Source organism: Cetorhinus maximus, chromosome 10, assembly GCF_964194155.1.
Source record: "Cetorhinus maximus chromosome 10, sCetMax3.hap1.1, whole genome shotgun sequence".
Lineage (NCBI taxonomy): Eukaryota > Metazoa > Chordata > Chondrichthyes > Lamniformes > Cetorhinidae > Cetorhinus > Cetorhinus maximus.
Window position 1 is genome coordinate 106,492,808 of NC_135888.1, and position 21,313 is coordinate 106,514,120.

General features: G+C 41.0%; 1 protein-coding gene across 4 annotated transcripts in view; it reads left to right on the forward strand.

Annotated features, from left to right (window-relative positions):
• sar1b (secretion associated, Ras related GTPase 1B) overlaps nt 1–8,580 on the forward strand; it is a 33,854-nt gene extending 25,274 nt beyond the window's left edge. For all 4 annotated transcript variants that reach the window (XM_078550945.1, XM_078550944.1, XM_078550947.1 and 1 more), the window contains exons 4-7: nt 450–515; nt 617–720; nt 4,278–4,409; nt 8,001–8,580. In XM_078550945.1, coding sequence (XP_078407071.1) covers nt 450–515; nt 617–720; nt 4,278–4,409; nt 8,001–8,117 — 419 coding nt within the window. In that variant the 3' untranslated portion in view covers nt 8,118–8,580. The remainder of the gene's footprint in view (nt 1–449; nt 516–616; nt 721–4,277; nt 4,410–8,000) is intronic.
• Nucleotides 8,581–21,313: the final 12,733 nt, after the last annotated feature.

Sequence of the window (21,313 nt, forward strand, 5' to 3'; positions counted from 1 at the left end):
TAACTTCTCCTTAGGAGTCGTAAAACCTCATTAGAAATGCAAGCACCCTTTTAAAGTGAAACTAAAACTCAATTTGACCGTAACACACACATACAGAAATACAAATCAAGCTTAAACTTTAAAGCTAAAACTCATTCCTAACACCTACAAATACCAATATAACTTACTTAAACTGCTTCTCTTTCCTGACACAATACCACTGGAGATCTGCCAGTATACTTTTGAAAATATTTCTGCGTTCAATAATATAGGAGATCAAATAAATTCTCAAAACATTACTGGCTGATTTAAATTGTAATTCGCTCCTTTTCTTTTGTACCTAAGTGTACAGTAGTTACTGAAATTTTAAATGTATGGTACAGTGATTGCTAAAAGTAATTAAATATTCCTGTGTTAATGAGTACAGGAAAATTTCCAGATAAATAACCAACTCTTTGTTTCTACCAAAGCCTCAGAAGAGCTGACGATTGCTGGGATGACTTTTACTACTTTTGATCTGGGTGGCCATGCACAAGGTATATATCAGTTCTTAATGGCATCTTAAAAGATTTTTTAAAAAATCATGGCAACTGAAATGGTGTCTTCAATTCTTTTCTCTCGTACTTCTTCCTCAAAGCCCGCAGAGTCTGGAAAAACTACCTCCCTGCTATCAATGCTATTGTCTTCCTGGTTGACTGTGCAGACTGTGAGCGTCTGGCAGAATCTAAAGCAGAGCTTGATGTAAGTAAACCTTTAGTGAGAATACTTTCTTGTCACCTAGAGCACAACTAAAATTTTTAACTATCTGTATACAGAGTTATTCAAAGAATTAAAATATGATAAAATGGATTTAAACCTTTCAGCTCCAAGTATATTTGACAACAGTACACAGTGTAATGTAACTTTTATCACATAATTACATCCAATAACTTTTCCCTTTATTCCCTCACCTCTCCCATCCTGAAGGTTGAAATTGCATTTGGACTATTTTTCCATTGGCAGTAACACAGTCTACTACTCTCGCCCAAGTAACCTTTATTTCTCAGTGATACAGAACAATGAGTTTAGATGGGAATTTGACTATTGAGATATAACCAAGCCTCAATGGATCCTCATCCAAGTATGTGTACCTTTCAACTGAAGTGACAAGGTGTGGGAAACTTGGGGCAATTTTCACTCAGGCTGGGAACATTGAAACCAGATTGGGTTCTCCCTTGCCTCTCCTGCTGGAATCCAAGCTGAGGAACAGGTTAAAGCCAAAGGACAGCACTTCAGAAATGGGAATTTGGCTAAAGTGAAAATATAGAGTAGGATGGGAAGGAGGCACACAGTAGTTTAAATATAAGTAGGTAAAGAATATAAACTTAAAGAATAAGTAAAAATAACATGGAAACCAAAACTCTGCGTTTGATGAGACACGCATCAGCTGAGAGAAATATGGGATCTATACTCAAGGATGGGCTACATCTGAATCATTTTACATCTGTAAGATGGATAAATAGGGAAGTTACAAATCATTTAAGCTAGGAAGGATGGGTATCAACAAAGTAAAAGTAATGAGAAACAGCTGGAAATGGTTGGTATATAAATATAGAATTTAACAAAAGAAGTAGAATGGAGAAAGAATAAAGTTTAGGAAGAAAATAAAATCAATTAATTATAAGCCTGAAAAGACTGATAAAGGAATGAGGTATTAGCTTGGACAAAACAAATCAAGGGAAAAGGAGTAGCGGTATTGTTTGTTATTGTAATGTGTGTGTAGGAAATAAACTGAGAATGAGAAGCAATCATGTCATGAGAAGATCTAGATTTAATAGCACCTAGGCTGCAAAGGGATGGGTGTAGAAAAATAACATAGGTCATAATATTTTTAGGAGGGACAGAACAGGTAACAAAGGAGGAAGATTGGCAATATTGAGGAAGGAGGCAACACATGCTGTAGAGCAGACTGGTGTCCACAAGGGTTCTCTCAGAATTTGTATGATTAGAAATCAAGGACAAAATAAGGGGGATTGTTATATTCACGAGGTAATATTGCATGCATCCAAATTGTGGGAGAAAATGGAGATGGAAATCTGTAGACCAATCAAGCTGATGGGTTGGAATATCAAAATAATTGTTCTAAAAGATTTTAATTAGCCACACGTTGTTTGGAACCAGGAGAGAGTAAACAAAGAAAATGGAATGGAATTTCTGTAATCACTGCAGGACTCTTCCTCAGACAGAATGTTCATGTGCCTACAACAGAAACTAGATCTAGTTTTAAGTAACAAAATTGATCATTTATATAAGTTAAATGTAATTGATGATTTTCAGAGCAATGACCACATGGTCCAAAAGGAAGAAATTAGTTCAAAAACAAAAGCAGTTTGGAATAGAGCAGGCTTTAGGGAAAAATGAGTGAGCCAGCTGAAGTGAGATTGAAAGACAATAATTGACACTGGACTATGGATTAACAAGGGGATATTTTTAAAGAAGAAAATTGCAGTAGTGTAGAATGGCATCTATTATATTCATTTAAAAATGAGGGTAGCACAAGTTTCAGAATGCCTTAGATAAGTAATGACGTTAAAAAGAAACTAAAATTGAGGTATATCAAATTTATGTAGAATGATGAAAATAATTCACAAAAATAATGAAAGGTTCAGAGGGGTGAGGAAAGCAAGATGAAAATTTCAAGATTTTTCTTTAGAAAGAACAGAAAAAATTCTCTAAATGCATCAGTAAAAATAGAATTATTAAATTATCAAATGGGACTCGGGAGCAGGTGTAATTTAGTAGCAGATAAATGGAAATTGACAGGGATACATTGCAAATTCTTCAAATCGGTGTTTATAAAACTTATTGATGCGATAAATCCTGAATTGGTTTAAAACAAGATAAATAAATAAAAGGAAAGTATTAGAGCAACTGGTTAAGCTTAAAGATGACAAAATACCAGGATCTAACTGGTACATCCAAAGACTTTGAGGGAAAAGAGGAAATAAATAAGAAATTGAAATTGTATTTCAGGATTCTGTTGTGTGGTTCCAAGTGAAAAACTCAATGACAACTGTTTACATAGGCAGTTTCAGTGTTGAGTACTGGCATAACAACAGTAACAACAATTTATATTTATATTGCACCTTTAACGTAATGAAATGTTCCAAGGCACTTCACATGAGCATTATAAAATAAACTATGACACTGTACCACAAAAGGAGATGTTAGGTAGATGACTAAAAGCTTGGTCAATGAATTTTTAATAAGTGTCTTGAAGGAAGAAAGCAAAGTGGAGAGATGTAGGGAGGGAATTCCAGAGCTCGGGGCTTAGGCAACTAAAGACAAGGCCACCAATGATGGAACAATTATGGAGTTAACGTTTCGAGTCCTTATGACTCTTCTTCAGAGCTGAAGAGAAGTTAAAATGTAATGAAATTTATACTGTTTAAGGGGGGGTGGAGCACCCTTAGTATAAATTTCATTACATTTTTACTTTAGCTCTGAAGAAGAGTCATAAGGACTTGAAACGTTAACTCTTGTATTTTTTTCTCTGCACAGATGCTGTTAGACCTGCTGAGCGCTTCCAGCATTTTCTGTTTTTGTTTCAGATTTCCAGCATCTGCAGTATTTTGCTTTTATATTATGGAACAATTATGATTGGGAATGCACAAGTGCCCAGAATTAGAGGAATATACAGGGTTTGGAAGAATTACAGAGATAGAGATGAGCAAGGCCATGGAGGGATTTGAAAACAAGGATGAGAATTTTAAAATCAGGACATTAAAATGACTAGTAAAAATTATGATGACAGGAACTGTTTGCATACTCAAGATATATAGATGTAGAGTCTTTGAGGCATAGATTTCAACCCAAAACAGATCCTTAAACATCTTCAAATTATCAGAAAATGAGAACTATTCAATAATAAAATATAATCAGTCTCATATCTGAAAAAAATAAACAGCTGTAAAATCTTTCTCCTACCTTAATAGTGTAAACACCAATGTATAACATACTGTGGAAGATATTGCATGTGTAATAGAATGTACACACCAAATGTTAGATCTTGACTTAAAGATGTACAATGAAATTCCAGCTACAACTGAGATTCCTAGATATAGGTACTTTAATAAGCTAGACTAGTGGCATGCATTTGGATGTCTTTAAAGAAGATTTCATTTTCTAACCGGAGCGATTGAAAAGTTTGAAGTAAACATCAAGAAGAAAAATATGGGGACGTAATGGTCAAGAAAAGTGTGTATGTACGCAGCACATGGATGGATCTAGTCATTAATGTGGCATTCTCCTTCCTATAGGCACTAATGACAGATGAAACTGTTGGAAATGTGCCTATTCTTATCCTTGGTAATAAAATTGACCGACCTGAGGCAATCAGTGAAGAGAAGTTCAGAGAACTGTTTGGACTGTACGGACAAACAACGGGAAAGGTAAGGCTCAATCTTAAAACTGGTTAGTTTAACATGCTCTAATTTTCTGAAGAAAATCCACTCAAGCAGTGATAACCCATTAATATTACATAAGCATTTCCATGCCTGTTTATGCTACAGGGCAGATTCAGTAACAACTATACAAAAGCAAAATACTCTAGAAATCTGAATTAAAAACAGAAAATGCTGGATACACTCAGCTGATCAGGTAGCATTTGCGAGACAGAAAAGCACAGTTGATGTTTCAGGACTGTGACCTTTCATCAAAACTGGGAAAGCTTTTCTGCAGATGTTGCCTGATTTGCTGAGTATTTCCAACATTTTCTGTTTTTATTCAGTAACAACAGAAATGCTTGAGCATGCAATAACAACAGCTTGCGTTTATATTGCACATTAAAATAAGAAAAAACATCTCGGGGTGCTTAGAGGTTCAAGTCAAAAATGAAAATGGATGTCAAGCCAAATAATGAAAGATTAGTGTGGTGGATTTCAAGAAGGGCATTGGAGAGGCATTTAACAAGGCAATTTTAGAGCATGGTGTTTAGATGTTTGAGGAGGCAATTGTCACGAGTGGGGTAAAGTGAGTGGTAATGCATAAGAAACTGGATTAACAAGAATGGAGAAAGGAATTATAGTGCTGGAGGAGATGGGGAGGGGCGAGACCATGAAAGGATTTAAGCTTATGGATGAGAATTTTAAATTTGAGATATTACGAGCGAATACAAGGGGTGTGGATGGGTGGCACAGTGATAACATGTGAGCAGCAGTGTTTTGAACGGACTGAAGCTTACTGAGGGTGGAGAAAAGGAGCCAGCCAGGACAGAATCGGAATTGCGTAGGTGGGAAGGTGATGATGCTGGAACCCTTGTGCATACATTTAAGTGTGCTGAAGTGGGCAGAGGTGGAAGTAGGTAATTGTTGTGAAGAGGAGGATATGGAGTTAGAAGCTTAGTTTGGGGCTTGAATGTGGTTCCAAGATTGCAAATAGATTGGTTCACCATGAGACAGCCTGGGAGGTGAGTTGAGTCAATGGTGAGGCTTCACATTGCTTAGCTGGAGAAATTATTCTTTGTCCAAGACTGGATGTTGTACAAACAACCTAATAGCCCTAAAGTAATTCAACAGTTAAGAGGTAGTCCTGGGTGTCTTCAGTATAAGTGTGAAAGCTAACCCCAAGTTTTCAGGCAATTTCAAGAAGTTGCAGTATGTAGATGAGGAAGGGAAAGGGGTCAAGGATGATCCTTGCAGGACTATCAAGATGACTAGGTAGGAAGTGATGCTAGAGGTGCTCTGGCTTCAATCAGATATACAACAAGAAACTATGTGATTGCAGTCCTGCTGATCTGGACAACAAATGAGAGGCAGTGGAGGAGGTTGGTGTAATTATACATTATGAAACCTGCAAAGTGAAGAAAAGAATAACGCACCACAGTTAGAGTTTCAGCAATTGTTGTTTATGACTTTTGTTAGGGTTGTTTAGGTGCTATTGGAAATCCAGAAACTTGATTTCAGGGATTGAAACCAGGTGTCGTGGGAGCAATAGGCACATATCTGGGAGGTGGCAGTGCAATCAAAAACCTTAAGAGAAGAAAAGGAGGTTGGAGATAGGGTGGTGGTGAGTAAGGATAGTAGGGTTGAAGGTCAGTTTACTCGAGAGATGGTCACATTCAAGGCTTTTGTTCCGTGTGTATATGGGCTGCAAGGCCACTCTTAGGCTTCACTTAGGCGTTTGGAAATCAACTTCAAGTCCTGGGAGAAGCTCGCCCATTTTTACGCAAGTTGCAACAGGGAGCCATTCAGCAGGGAACTCTTGCTAACACCACAGAGTGGTAGTGACTAGAAAAAGGGTCATTATGTTAATCTGCTCTGACGCACTCAAATAAAAAACCGTGCCGTCTCCTTCGAAAGCAAACACATTTCAGAAGCGGAGAGAAAATGCAAGCAGAAGAAATCATGAGCTAGCAACTCGTCCAAAACTCAATTGTCTGCAGTATCCTATCCTTCTGGGTGCAGATCGGCCTTAGCAGTCACCAACGTACCCACAGAACCTCTACAAAGCAATACAGGTGATGAACACGTTCGTCCTTCCAGTCAAAGATGACCAAGATATGGGCTCACTTGTAACCAAGCCTAAGATGGCTAGCCTAAGTGCTGAAAGCAGTACTTATTTACTCGTGTCATTGGTACTCAAGCATGAGATGCATCAAAAAACTGCTAAAAGGATATTGGTGCATCAGATGACACTAGCGCTACATTGTTTACAGATTTTCTCTGGTCCTCTTGCCATTAGAGTAAAACCTGAAAAGCAAATGGGATGGGAAAAATGTTTCTGTTTTATTTCAAAATGTTTACTGTCTGAGTGTTCTTCCTGACTCACATGGCATGACCTCTGAGGATTCTGCCAGTGCTGGAGCAGATTAACACATCACCCCTTTTTCTCATTGCTACTGCACTTTGGTGTTAGCACGAGTTCTCTGCGAAATTGTCCTTTGGGGTTTGGGGGCCACTGGGGTAAAATTGAGAATCTGGCAGATCGGACAAGAGGAGAAACTTCTACAGCACTGCACCTTGGTGATCTTCATGTTATAGTGAAACATATCTCTTGTATGTTGTTTGTCTCCTTATCAATTGGCCATTGGATCAGACCTTCATAAAGAGTGTTTTCTGTTTGGGCAGTTAATGTCAACTATCTTAGTTCCTCTCCTCCCTTTTAGCATTTCATGTACTGCCTTTACTTAAAGTCATTCTTTGATACTCTTATCAATTTTAACACATCACCTGAATGGTGTTTTTTGCTAAGTATTCTTTTCAAGTTCAGCATCAGCAACCACTCCCATAACCACTGCTCTGAAGGAGAGTCATACAGCCTCGAAACGTTAACTCTGTTTCTCTCTCCACAGATGGTGTCAGACCTGCTGAGTTTTTTCAGCATTTTCTGTTTTTATTTCTGATTTCCAGCATCTGCAATATTTTGCTTTTACCCATAACTGCTGTGCTGACTGACTTACTTTGGTCCCAGTCCAGCAATATCAAAAATTTTAAATTCTCATTCTATGTTTAAATCTTCCCATGGCCTTGGCCTCCCTCTTTTTCCATAATATCTTCCAGCCCTACAATCCTTTGAGAACTTTGTGCTCATTCAGCATCTTGTGCATCTTTGATTTTGTTCGCCCCGTCATTGATGACCATGCCTTAAGCTGTCTAGATCCTAAGTGCTGGAATTCCCTCCAAAAACAGCTCCATCTCTCCTCCTTTAAGATACTTCTTACAACTTAGATCTGTGACCATGCTTTTGGTCACTTGTCCCAAAATCTCCAAATGTGGTTTTGTCTCATCACAATCCTATGAAGTGCACTGGGACATTTTACTATGATAAAAAGGTACATTATAAATGCAAGTTGTTGGTCAAGACATTTTATGCTGGGGTAGGTATGCTTTGGGGTGGGTGGAAGCAAAGTAATTTTCTGTATACAGCTTTCATGATCTACGCTCACTGCATTTAGAACTGCAATAATGGAAATCTATGGGATGATATCAGTCAATTAAACTTACTTTTTTATTTCTCTTTCACTACCTACTGGTCAAAAACAGGGAAATATTTCCATGAAGGAGCTTAATGCACGACCACTAGAAGTCTTCATGTGCAGTGTCCTGAAGAGACAAGGTTATGGCGAAGGTTTCCGCTGGCTAGCTCAGTACATAGACTGAAGCTGACTTTGGGAAAGTTGTCTGTCATAGGCTGAAGATCAGCTACCAACATACAACAACTTGAACCTAATAGACATTTTCTGGGTATATGTTTGGTTATAAAAGTTTGATGTTTTTCTAGAAGAATAACAATAGCATTGGCTGCGCTAAAAGAAAAAAAATCATCTGTATGTATGAGGCCTCAAAAAAGTTCTTAAACAATTTGTATGTTTGAAGTTACAATATGGTAACACTCTAATTTCAGTGGATAAGATACCTGTTTCCCTACTTTGATTTATAACATTAACCAAACCATCAATCTGTACAGTTTTGGACAGAGAGTGTACTTAGACAAACATAGCATCTGAATGCACTTTTTAACAGGAAAGCAGCATACATGTGAGCGGTATTTAATGATCATGTAAAAATTTTTATGTACTATTTTTAAATTGTTCAGTTCAATAAATTTAGAACATGTAACCACCTATCCTTTTAGTATCTGAAGAATACAAATATTTTTAGAAAAATCTCAATTTGTTGATACTTACTGCATGATGCCTTAACATTTTCAGGAGTATCCCTGAGCACCCTGTATTAAATTAGACTGTAACCAGTTTGTTCCTTGCTTGAGAAATAGAAGAAAAAAATACTCATTCCTTATCAATTTCTGTGTTATTCTTCTAATGAGTACTGTGCAAAATGTAAGCACGGCTAGTTTTTATTTGAAGCTTTAAGAAATACCCTCTTCACAGAATAAAATGGATCACACCAATAAATTATATATGCATGAAATAATCCCATTAGCATTTTCCTTAAGCTTGTCAGGATTGTTTAAATAAGGAGTTGATTTCTACTTTAGCTTATTTCCTATCTTTTGCATTCTTTCTGTGGTGTAAAGAATGCCACTTTTAAAAAAAAAAATCTGTAGTTTTAGAAGAATTTTTTGAAAGTCTACTGTAGTTCTTAAATTCATAATTTTTTTCAGTTTGCCAAGATGGACCGTACTAGAAATGCACAATATAATCAATTCCCCTTACCTGATTAGCAGCTTGGAGATTAAGCTATAAAGGCATCATTGTTTTATTGTTTACAGTAGAAGTTATTCAGCATGACAACACCAGATAGCCCTCAGCCAACTAATACAAGACAGTGCTTGATAGTGACGTGACCAAAAAATAAGTATCACTTGTCTCTACCTAGTGTAACTAAACCCTGTTTAAAATGCACTTTCTAATGCCTCTTCATGGTTAAATAAACCTGCCAATACTGACTAAAGTGCTGTTGAAGAATGGTCACTGGGCATGATTTATTGAGTCATCACTTGGAGAGGAATGGGAGGACTCGAGAACTAGTGGAAGGAAAATGCATTCTAGAGCGGCATGGTATGCAAGTGGATTCATGTGCATCAATCCCAGATATTAGGTTGCAATTTCTCTGTACGGAGGCTTCAACTGAAAGGAGGCAAGTAGAGGAAAGGCAGAGGTCAATGAGGAAGCATTCCAAGCAGTATTCGTGGCAACCTCACAAACAATATTGAAGAAGCTTGTCTCCTACTGAGTGGCAGTGATACATGGCTTTGCATCACTGCATTCTACATAAAAGCACGGTGGCAGTGGAGATAGACACACAAGCTAATACTGGGAGCATTCATATCTCGCACAAGTGCTCATTTATAATGTGAGCTTAGTAACTATTACAAATCTGTTATGTTGTGCAAGCCATCACCCCCAAACTTGATTCTATTCTCACCTGGCCATCTTCAGGCATGCACTTTCCAGCAGTGGTTACTGGATAACAACCAGGAGCGGGGGATTTTATTCACCTCTCTGACCCAGGGGAACTGAGGGCATTAGCAGTCCTCCTATTGCCACTCCAGCTAAAATCAGTATGATGTAATGACTGAACCTGCAGCCTTCTTGGTCTTTATACCTTATGATGCATAATCATGCAAATTCTCATAGGTCTTTTCATTTGCAAATATATTAATGTAAGAAGACGCTAACAACCATCTCCAGCAGGAGGAGATTTATCTGGCGATCCCTCTGAACTGTAGGATGTTTTGTTTTATGAAATAACTTGTCACCAGGAAAACAGTTAGAATTTGATGTGAATTTATTACACAATTAGATTACAACTAAATATAAACCAGAGTGGGCAGATGAACAGAAAATTAAATCCAATATAACTAAAAGTGAGATTGTTCATTTTGGTGGGAGAAATGAGGCCACTCATTTGGGTGAAGGTTTTTTCTTTATTCTTTCCAGGGATGTGGGCATCTCTGGCAAAGCCAGCATTTGTTGTTGATCCCTCATTGCTCAATAACTGAGTGACTTGCTTAGGCCATCACAGGGAACAGTGAGTAACATTGCTTGTGAGTCTGAAGTCACATATAGGCCCGACTGGATAAGGATTACAGATTCCCTTCCCTAAAGGGCATTAGTGAACCAGATGGGCTTATCATTGTCACTATTATTGAGACTACCTTTATATTCCAGACTTATTAGTAGAATTTAAAATTCTACCAGCTGTTGCAGTGGGATTTGAACCCATTTCCCCAGAGCATTTGCTTGGGCCTCTGGAGTACTAATTTAGTAACATTACCACTACACTACCATCTCCTCCTAAAGAAACTAATTGGAGAAGAAAAGAGATCTGGGAGTACAGGTGTATAAATCGTTAAAGACAGTACAAGTTGATAAGGTGATAAATTGCAAACAAAGTAATGGAGTTCATTTCGAAAGTGATGTGGTTCATTTCGAGAGGAAAAAAGCAGGGAGGGAATGTTAAATTTTGGTAGAATCTTGATGAAACCACACTTTGTGTACTGTGTGCAGTTCTGGTCTCCAGGTGACAGAAAGGTTATTGAAGCACAGGAGAAAATGCAGAAAGGATTTACAGGGATGTTACCAGAATTGAGAGGATGCAGTTAGCAGGAAAGGTTGAGCAAGTTAAAGCTTTTTTCTCTGTAAAAGAGAACAATAAGTAGGAAACCTAATAGAGGTCTTTAAAATTATGAGGGGATTTAATAGAATGGACATGGAGAAACTTAACATTTCTGGTTAAGTCTAAAACAAGGGGGCATAAATGTAAGTCACTAACAAATCAACTGAAGAATTTAGAAAAATGCCTTTAATTCTATGATATAAATAGAATACTGCATTATAAATTGGCAGGAAGTTATTTATGAATCATTTCCTGACCCATGACTTTGGTACATTTGTACCCACTTAATGCTGCACTTTTACTGCTCGTTTGCAAAGCAGTGTCGAGCTGTACTAACCCAAGATTTGCAGTTACTGTACCTAAAGCACAACTGGAAATGGAGTTTTTAAGGCAATTGAGCAGCTTGCTTCACTGCTGTAAAAATATAAATCATTTCAGGCATGCTCTGCCCAGTTTCTCTAGAGTGTGGCTAAAGAAATTTGTACCAAGGGGTCGATCTCATCAGAGCTGGATCAATACTTGGTGTTGGGGTGGGGGCAGGTTAGGTGGGAAATTCTCCTGCTTTCTGTATTTTTTTTTAACTCCCAAGCCTCCTCTGCATACTTTGTCAGCCTTCTGCCCAACCAGGCAGGAATCACTAGGTTCACAGCACAAGAGTAAGAGGTCAGGGGGTGAACAGGGGAGACACAAGGTTTCAGTACTCCTGGTCTATAAAGAGCCAAAAAGAAAGGAAACTTGCCTTCTGGCTCTGGGTCCCCTGCCTGACTCATATGGCCATGCTAGAAAACCACAAGGACTTGATTGAACCCCAATTGTGTCATCAGACCTTGATCTGCATATTTAATCAGTCCCCACTGTCTTCTGACAGGTGTTCTTCATACATAAGATTGGGATCTGCAGGAAGGCAGAAGGACCAGGGGTATTTTAACTTTTTCTGCCTAACAAGCAAGGGTTAAAATTGTCTCCTAAATGTTAACAGCATTAAGGAATTGTGCTGAAATTGACATCAATTTTGATGCAAACCATAATATTACTTTGGTATCATAATGAACAATAAAGAGAAAGATATTGTGCGTAGTAACATATATAATGTATATACCACAATATAATATGCATCACAGTTGTATAACTACATAAGTTTATAATAAATATACTATATGAATCTACTACATATCTACAACATAAGCATGTCTCCTGATGTGTTGCACAGAAGTGATTCTGAGAATGTACCATTTTATGTTGAAAGGTGTTTTAGGCCATGTGGTTCCCAACATATATCTGTGGGGTTCATCGGCACTGGAGCATCCTGGACTTCGGTAATGAAATAAATGAGCAGATAATGTATTTTTGGTGGTTTTGTTTGTGGTATACCAGTTAGTCAAGACAGCAGAAGAATTTCCTATTCTTCGGATTGTACAATGGGATCTTTAGCACACCCTCAGTACTGCACTGAAGTGCCATCCTTATATGCTTAAATCTCTGCAGTGGGGTTGAACCCATGACCTTTTGACCAGGTGACAGAGCTCTGTCTGATCCAGAAAAGGCAAAAACAAAGGGGAGGGCAGGAATATAGGTTAAAAGTTGCCTGGTCAGCCAAGAAGACACTCGGATCTGTGCAGGCCTGAACTAACTTGAACCGTTGGGCTTTGATAAAGGCTGGGCCTGATGGGGCAAAAATGTATTAGATAATTTATGGCAGAGTTGGCAATCTTGACAGAAGCCTCTGTGTGTTTAACTGTCCATATACGGACCCCAGAAGTTGCTGTCAAGTTTCGGAGGAGGAATGATGGTGAATGCTGACAGTTTCATCATCCTTAGTACTGCAAAATTGGGCCTTTAAGTGCCAGATACATTTTTTCAAATTTTTACACCTCTTTGTTGAATTATATTTTTACGTGGGTGTAGTTGGCAGGCTGAGGGAAAAACAGCATAATTTTTTTTTTTTAAAAGTACTTTGAGTGACTTACCCCGTTTATGATTTTTATTTAGTTGATTTTGACCAGCTTTGTCGTTGTGGAATTGTGTTGTAGGAACACCCACAGTGCTCTTTTATTGCTTTGAATTTTAGCAGTGTCTTGTACCATGGACTGAGCACCTTCATTTAGGTTTCTCCATTAAAGAGAAGCATGAGCCTTACACACAGTTGGCTTTTGCTATTGGTAGGTTAGAGGTTTTTTCAGCAGCTAAAAAACCTGAGTCATTACAGACAATGTAAAATGCACTAGATGGCGCTCTTCCGCCTTCAGAGGGGCTGCCAACACAGACGCCCGACAATGTTGGCTGTACTTGTAGGTAGGTTGTAATCAGCCATGTCAATCATGATATGGCAGCTCACCACCACCTTCTCAAGGGCAACTAGGGATGGGCAATAAATGCTGGCCCAGCCAGCGAAGCCCACATCCCGTGAATGAATGAAAAAAAATATCCTGAGTCAGTCTCAGCTAAATACACTAGTAATATGACTGAGAAAGCAAACACCATGGTGGATGATAATTAATAGCACACTCTTTGACTTGTCAAAAGCACATAAAGAAAAGCACAAAATGACAACCTCAAAATATAGACACCTTAAAGTCAAGCCAAGGGCTTTAAAGGAGCAAGCAGTAATCTGAATTGCACTTTTATGTATCAATTTCAGACTGAATTAAACCTTTTCGTATAAATGCTGAAACAAGGTTCAGAATTTTTTGAAACATTAAAACCCTCACTGCATGATGCAATTTTTATTTCCTTATTAATGGGAAATGACATTCATATGAATTGTTGAAAAGATATGGTTTTGGAAGAGGTAATATGCCATAATGATGCCACAAGTAATGAATGCTGTGCTTGAATTGCTAATGTTGTTGTGCAGCTGAACTAGACGCCACTGTTTAAAATAAGGGGTCACCCATCCTCACCAATCTGCCTGCCACAGATACATCTGTCCATGACAGTATCGGTAGGAGTGACCACCACACGGTCATTGTGGAGACGAAGTCCCGCCTTCACATTAAGGATGCCTTCCATCCTGCTGTGTGGCACTAGCACCGTGCTAAATGGGATAGATTTCGAACAGATCTAGCAACTCAAGATTGGGCATCCATGAGGTGCTGTGGGCCATCGGCAGCAGCAGAATTGTACTCGAACACAATCTGTAATCTCATGGCCCGGTATATCGCCCACTCTACCATTACCATGAAGCCAAGGAATCAACCCTGGTTCAATGAAGGGTGCAGAGGGACGTGCCAGGAACAGCACCAGGCATACCTAAAAATGAGGTGTCAACCTGGTGAAGCTATAACACAGGACTACTTGCTAGCCAAACAGCATAAGCAGCAAGTGATAGACAGAGCTAAGCGATCCCACAACCAACGGATCAGATCTAAGCTCTGCAGTCCTGCCACATCCAGTCGTGAATGGTGGTGGACAATTAAAAAACTCACTGGAGGTGAAGGCTCCACAAATATCCCCATCCTCAATGATGGAGGAGCCCGGCACATCGGTGCAAAAGATAAGGCTGAAGCAATTGCTACAATCTTCAGCCAGAACTGCTGATTGGATGATCCATCTCGGCCTCCTCTGGAGGTCCCCAGCATCACAGATGCGAGTCTTCAGCCAATTCAATTCACTCCACGTGATATCAAGAAAAGGCTGACGACAAGGCAATGGGCCCTGACAATATTCTGGAAATAGTACTGAAGACTTATGCTCCAGAACTTGCCACGCCCCTAGCCAAGCTGTTCAAGTACAGCTACAACACTAGCATCTACCCGGCTATATGGAAAATTGCCCAGTTGTATCCTATACACAAAAAGCAGGACAAATCCAACCCGGCCAACTACCATCCCATCAGTCTACTATCAATCATCAGTAAAGTAATGGAACAAGTCATCAACAGTGCTTTCAAGCGGCACTTGCTTAGCAATAACCTGCTCACTGACGCCCAGTTTGGGTTCCGCCAGGGCTACTCAGCTCCTGGCCTCGTTACAGACTTGGTTCAAAGATGGACAAAAGAGCTGAACTCCAGAGGTGAGGTGAGAGTCACTGCCCTTGACATCAAGGCCGCATTTGACCGAGTGTGGCATCAAGGAGCCCTAGCAAAACTGGAGTCAATAGGATTCGGGGGAAAGCTCTCCACTGGTTGGAGTCATACCTAGCACAAAGGAAGATGGTTGTGGTTGTTGGAGGTCAGTCATCTCAGCTCCAGGACATCTCTGCAGGAGTTTCACAGGGTAGTGTCCTAGGCCCAACCATCTTCAGCTGCTTCATCAATGACCTTCCTTCCATCATAAGGTCAGAAGTGGGGATATTAGCTGATGATTGCACCATATTCAGCATCTTTCACGACTCCTCAGATACTGAAGCAGTTGATGTCCAAATGCAGTAAGACCTGGACAATATCCAGGCTTGGGCTGACAAGCTGCAAGTAACATTTACGACACACAAGTGGTTGGCAATGATCATCTCCAAGAAGAGAGAATCTAACCATCAACCCTTGATGTTCAATGGCATTACCATCGAATGGCAATACCAATGAATTTCCCATTATTAACATCCTGGGGTTTACCATTGACCAGAAACTGAACTGGACTAGCCATATAAATACTGTGGCTACAAGAGCAGGTCAGAGACTTGGAATCATTCGACAAGCAACCCACTTCCTGACTCCCCAAAGCCTGACCACCATCTACAAGGAACAAGTCAGGACTGTTTTGTAATACTCCCCACTTGCCTGGATGAGTGCAGCTCTCACAACACACAAGAAGCTGAACACCGTCCAGGACAAAGCAGCCCCCTTGATTGGCACCACATCCACAAACATTCACTCCCACCATCACCATCACACTGTAGCAGCAGTGTGCACCATCTACAAGATACACTGCAGGGATTCACCAAGGGTCCTGAGACAGCACCTTCCAAACTCACAACCACTACCATCTAGAAGGACAAGGGCAGCAGATACATGGGAACACCACCACCTGGAAGTTCCCCTCCAAGCCACTCCCTATCCTGACTTGGAAATATATTGCTGTCCCTTCACTGTCACTGGGTCAAAATCCTGGAACTCCCTTCCTAACAGCACTGTGGGTGTACGTACACCACATGGACCGTAGCGGTTTAAGAAGGCAGCTTACTACCACCGTCTCAAAGGCAACTAGGGATGGGCAATAAATACTGGCCCAGCCAGTGAAGCCCACATCCCATGAATGAATTTTTAAAAAAATTTAAGGCAAAGCCAAGGGGAAATTTTTTTCCCTTAGAGGGTTGTAAGTCTTTGGAACTCTCTTCCTCAAAAGGCAATGGAAGCAGAGTCTATGAATATTTTTAAGGCAGAGGCAGATAGATTCTGATAAGCAAGGGGGTAAAAGGTTATCAGGGCGAGGCAGGAATGTGGAGTTGAGGTTACAATCAGATCAGCTATGATCTTATTGAATGGTGGAGCAGTCTCAAGGGGCTGAGTGGCCTACTCCTGCTCCTAACTAGTATGTTTGTATGATTTTACAGAACTCCACTGGGTCTGCCCAACAACTTGACACAGCTGACAATATGTCTATTAAAGAGCCAATGTTCATTTTAAAATGCACTTTGTTTCCTTCAGCTTATTTTCTTTACTCTCATCATTCTTAGAACTCTCTCTGTTAACATTGTTTTTTCACTCTCACCTCTAAGTCAGAAGGATGTGGGTTCAAGTTCCACTCCAGAGACTTGAGCACCTAGTCTAGACTGGCAATGCTGTGCAATGCTGCAGAAGTGTTGCACTGTCTATTGGGTGAGATATTAAATGTTAGTGCAGTGGTGATGTATTGTTGCATTGGAGTTCTCCCAGTGTCCTGGACCAACATTTATCCCCACCAACATCACTAAAATAGGTCATTATCTCATTGCTGTTTGTGGGGGCCTTGCTGTGAGCCAGTTTTCCTACATTACAACAGTGACCACACTTCAAAAGTAGTTCATTGCCTGTGAAATGCTATGGGGGATCCTGTGGTCATGAAAGGTGCTATATAAATGAGAGTTCCTTATTTGCTTTTAAACTAAGTCCCTGACTGCCAACACTGGTGGACGTAAAAGATCCTATGGCACTTTTCAAGGAAAAGTGGAGTCCTCTCAGTAATTGGGCCAACATTTATCCCTGAGAGAATATCAGTAAAACAGATTATTTGTTTAATATCTCATTGTTTGTGGGCCTTGATGTGCGCAAATTGGTTGCCAGCTTTCCTAGCATTGCAAAAGTGACTGCATTTCAAAAGTATGTGACTGGCTGTAAATTGCTTTAAGGCACTCTGAGGTCTTGAAAGACACTATATAAATGTCAGTTCAATTTTTTTCTTCCCAGGAATAGATGAAAAACTGAAGTTTTCTGAGCAACTGGGTATAAAACGTATAATTTTTCTGCTCCCCACAACACTAAATGAGATTGCCAAATGAATACCAATTAGACTGAAACTGGGGACAGTTTTAATCAGTGTACCCATGCTACTAAGAACTGGATTGAGATTGTCTAAACTCATTTCACACAGAAGCCTTGTACAGTTAGCTGAAGTGCAAACTGAAGCTGATGTGTGAACATGGCGAGGTCCAGGGTTATCTGGGACTTTGGTGAACAAAGGAACCATCACCATTTTGTGATAAAGAAATAAAAAATGGAATGACAGGGAAGAAAATAAGGTAAATTGGAGTAAAATTGGAACAGAAAGAACTAAAAAGAGTTTAATTTTTTGCTTGTTTCTTTCATTCATTCATGGGAAGTGCTCAGCCAAGCTGGCATGCTAAGCATCCACACCGTATTGAGACAGTCACAACTGCTGAGTTGGGCTGGTCATGTAGCCAGAATGCCTGGCTACACACACTTACCAAAGTTAATCTATAGAGAGCTTGAGTCTGTGGTGCGGTCAAAGGAAGCACTACGACACCCTGAAGGCTTCACTTAAGAATTTTGATATTGATATAGTCTTGGTGGGAGTTCGCCCAGGATCACTGCCCTAGGTGCAACCAAATGAAAAATGGTGCAGCTCCTTCGAAACCAAGCACATATCAGAGACAGAGAAAATGCAGGGAGAGGAAATCCTGAGCCAGCAACTCCTCCAAAACTCAATCGTCTGCAGTATCCTGTCCTATTTGCAGAAAAACCTTCCAGGTGCAGATCGGCCTTAGCAGTCACCTATGTACTCACTGGAACCCTACCAGATACCCCAGATGATGAACATGGTCATCTTTGCCTTAAAGGATGAAGGGAGATGGTACGTCTCTATTACCTTTTATTTATCTTCCATTGTCTTGCTTATTTTCCAATTTTCACATCCATATAATAACATTCACCAGATGTAGGATTTTACTAATCTCATTCTGCATTCCATTGAGATGCTCTTATTTCAAAAAATGGTCTGACATTTTTGTGAAGATTTGTTTTGCAAGTGTTATGCACTTCCTGATGTCTCGATCGCTTTCTCCATCAGATGTTATTAGGCTACCCAGATAAGAAAATGATAACACAAAAGCAAAATACTGTAGATGCTGGAAATCTGAAATAAAAACAGAAAATGCTGGAAATACTCAGCAGGTCAGGCAGCACCTGTGGAGACATAAACAGAGTTAATGGCCCAGTCTTCCAATCTCCCTAGTCCAGACTTACAATTGAGATGTGCATCAGGACCCTGTGGAAGTCCTAGAGTGCTGTCCTTGGTGGGAATTGCCCAGGAAATTTCAACTTCCGATGGGCAATTCCTCTGCTCCCCGGGACTCTCTGCGAATGCCTCCAACTCTGAGGGAAAATCCTTCGGACTGTTCTGATGTACCTACCTGGATAGTTACCCAGGAAATGTTACACAGATTAAAACTTAGTCTAACTCCTGGGTAACCACAAAACTGACCCCCAACCACTGAGAATGACCTCCTACTTGCCTCCAACCACCCAACTGCCAACCTGACCACCTGTTTAACCTGAACACACAACTATCCTCCCAACCTCCCTGACTAACCCCCCGACTACCCAACTACCACCATGACCCGACTATGGGGAGGTGATGGCGTAGTGGTATTGTTGCTGGACTAGTAATCCAGAGACCCAATATAATGCTCTGGGGACCTGGTTTGAATCCTCATGTTAATCCTGATCCCTCCTCATCGTAACCTCGTGTCCAGTCCCACCGGCAGGGCAGACCCAGCCAAGGTGATGGCACAGTGGTATACAGTCGGGAGGGAGTTGCCCTGGAGTCCTCAACATCGACTCCGGACCCCATGAAGTCTCATGGCATCAGATCAAACACGGGCAACGAAACGTCCTGCTGATTACCACATACCATCCTTCCACAGCTGATAAATCAGTGCTCCTCCATGTTGCACACAACTTGGAGGAAGCACTGAAGGTGGCAAGGGTGCAGAATGTACTCTGGGTGGGGACTTCAATGTCCATCACCAGGAGTGGCTCAGTAGCACCGCTACTGACTGAGCTGGCTGAATCCTAAATGACATAGCTGCTAGGCTGGGTTGCGGTAGTGGGCAAGGGAACCAACAAGAGGGAAAAACATACTTGACCTCATCGTCACCAACCTGCCTGCCACAGATGCATCTGTCCATGACAGTATCGATAGGAGTGACCACCGCACAGTCGTTGCGGAGACAAAGTCCCACCTTCACATTGAGGATACCCTCCATCGTGTTGCGTGGCACTACCACCATGCTAAATGGGATAGATTTTGAACAGATCTAGCAACTCAAGACTGGGCATCTATGAGACACTGTGGCCCATCAGCAGAACTGTACTTGAACACAATCTGTAACCACATGGCCCAGCATATCCCCCACTCTACCATTACCGTCAAGTCAGGGGATCATCCCGGGTTCAAAGAAGAGTGCAGGAGGGCATGCCAGGAGCAACACCAGGCATACCTAAAAATGAGGTGAAAACCTGGTGAAGCTATAACACAGGACTACTTGCATGCCAAAGAGCATAAGCAGCAAGTGATAGACAGAGCTAAGCAATCCCACAACCAACAGATTAGATCTAAGCTCTGCAGTCCTGCCATGTCCAGTCGTGAACGGTGGTGGACAATTAAACAACTCACTCGATGAGGAGACTCCACAAATATCCCCATCCTCAATGATGGGGGAGCCCAGCACATCAGTGCAAAAGATAAGGCTGAAGCATTTACTACAATCTTCAGCCAGAAGTGCCAAGTGGATGATCCATCTTGGCCTCCTCCAGAGGTCCCCAGCATCACAGATGCTAGTCTTCAGCCAATTTGATTCACTTCACGTGATATCAAGAAATGGCTGAAGGCACTGGATACTATGGGCCCTGACAATATTCCAAAAATATTGAAGACATGTGCTCCAGAACTTACCGTGCCCCTAGCCAAGCTGCTCCAGTACAGCTACAACACTAGCATCTACCCGGCTAGGTGGAAAATTGCCCAGGTATGTCCTGTACACAAAAAGCAGGACAAATCCAACTCAGCCAATTACCGCCCCATCAGTCTACTCTCCATCATCAGTAAAGTAACGGAACAGTTCATCAACAGTGCTTTCAAGCGACACTTGCTTAGCAATTAGCTGCTTACTGACGCCCAGTTTGGGTTTCTCCAGGGCCACTCAGCTCCCGACATCATTATAGCCTTGGTTCAAACATGGACAAAAGAGCTGAACTGGTGAGGTGAGAGTCACTGCCCTTGATATTAAGGCCGCATTTGACTGAGAGTGGAATCAAGAAGCCCTACCAAAATTGGAGTCAACAGGAATCAGGGGGAAACTCTCCACTGGTTGGAGTCATACCTAGCACAAAGGAAGATGGTTGTGGTTGCTGGAGGTCAGTCATCTCAGCTCCAGGACATCACTGCAGGAGTTCCTCGGGGTAGTGTCCTAGGCCCAACCATCTTCAGCTGCTTCATCAATGACCTTCCTTCCATCATGAGGTCAGAAGTGGGGATGTTCGCTGATGATTGCACAATGTTCAGCATCATTCGTGACTCCTCAGATACTGAAGCAGTCCACGTCCAAATGCAGCAGGACCTTGACAATATCCAGGCTTGGGCTGACAAGTGGCAAGTAACATTCGCGCCACACAAGTGTGAGACAATGACCATCTCCAACAAGAGAGAATCCAACGATCGCCCCTTGATGTTCAATAGCATTACCATCACTGAATCCCCAATTATTAACATTCTGGGGGTTACAATTGACCAGAAACTGAACTGGACTAGCCATATAAATACTGTGGTTACAAGAACAGGTCAGAGGCTAGGAATTGTGCGATGAGCAACTCACCTCCTGACTCCCCAAAGCCTGTCCACCAT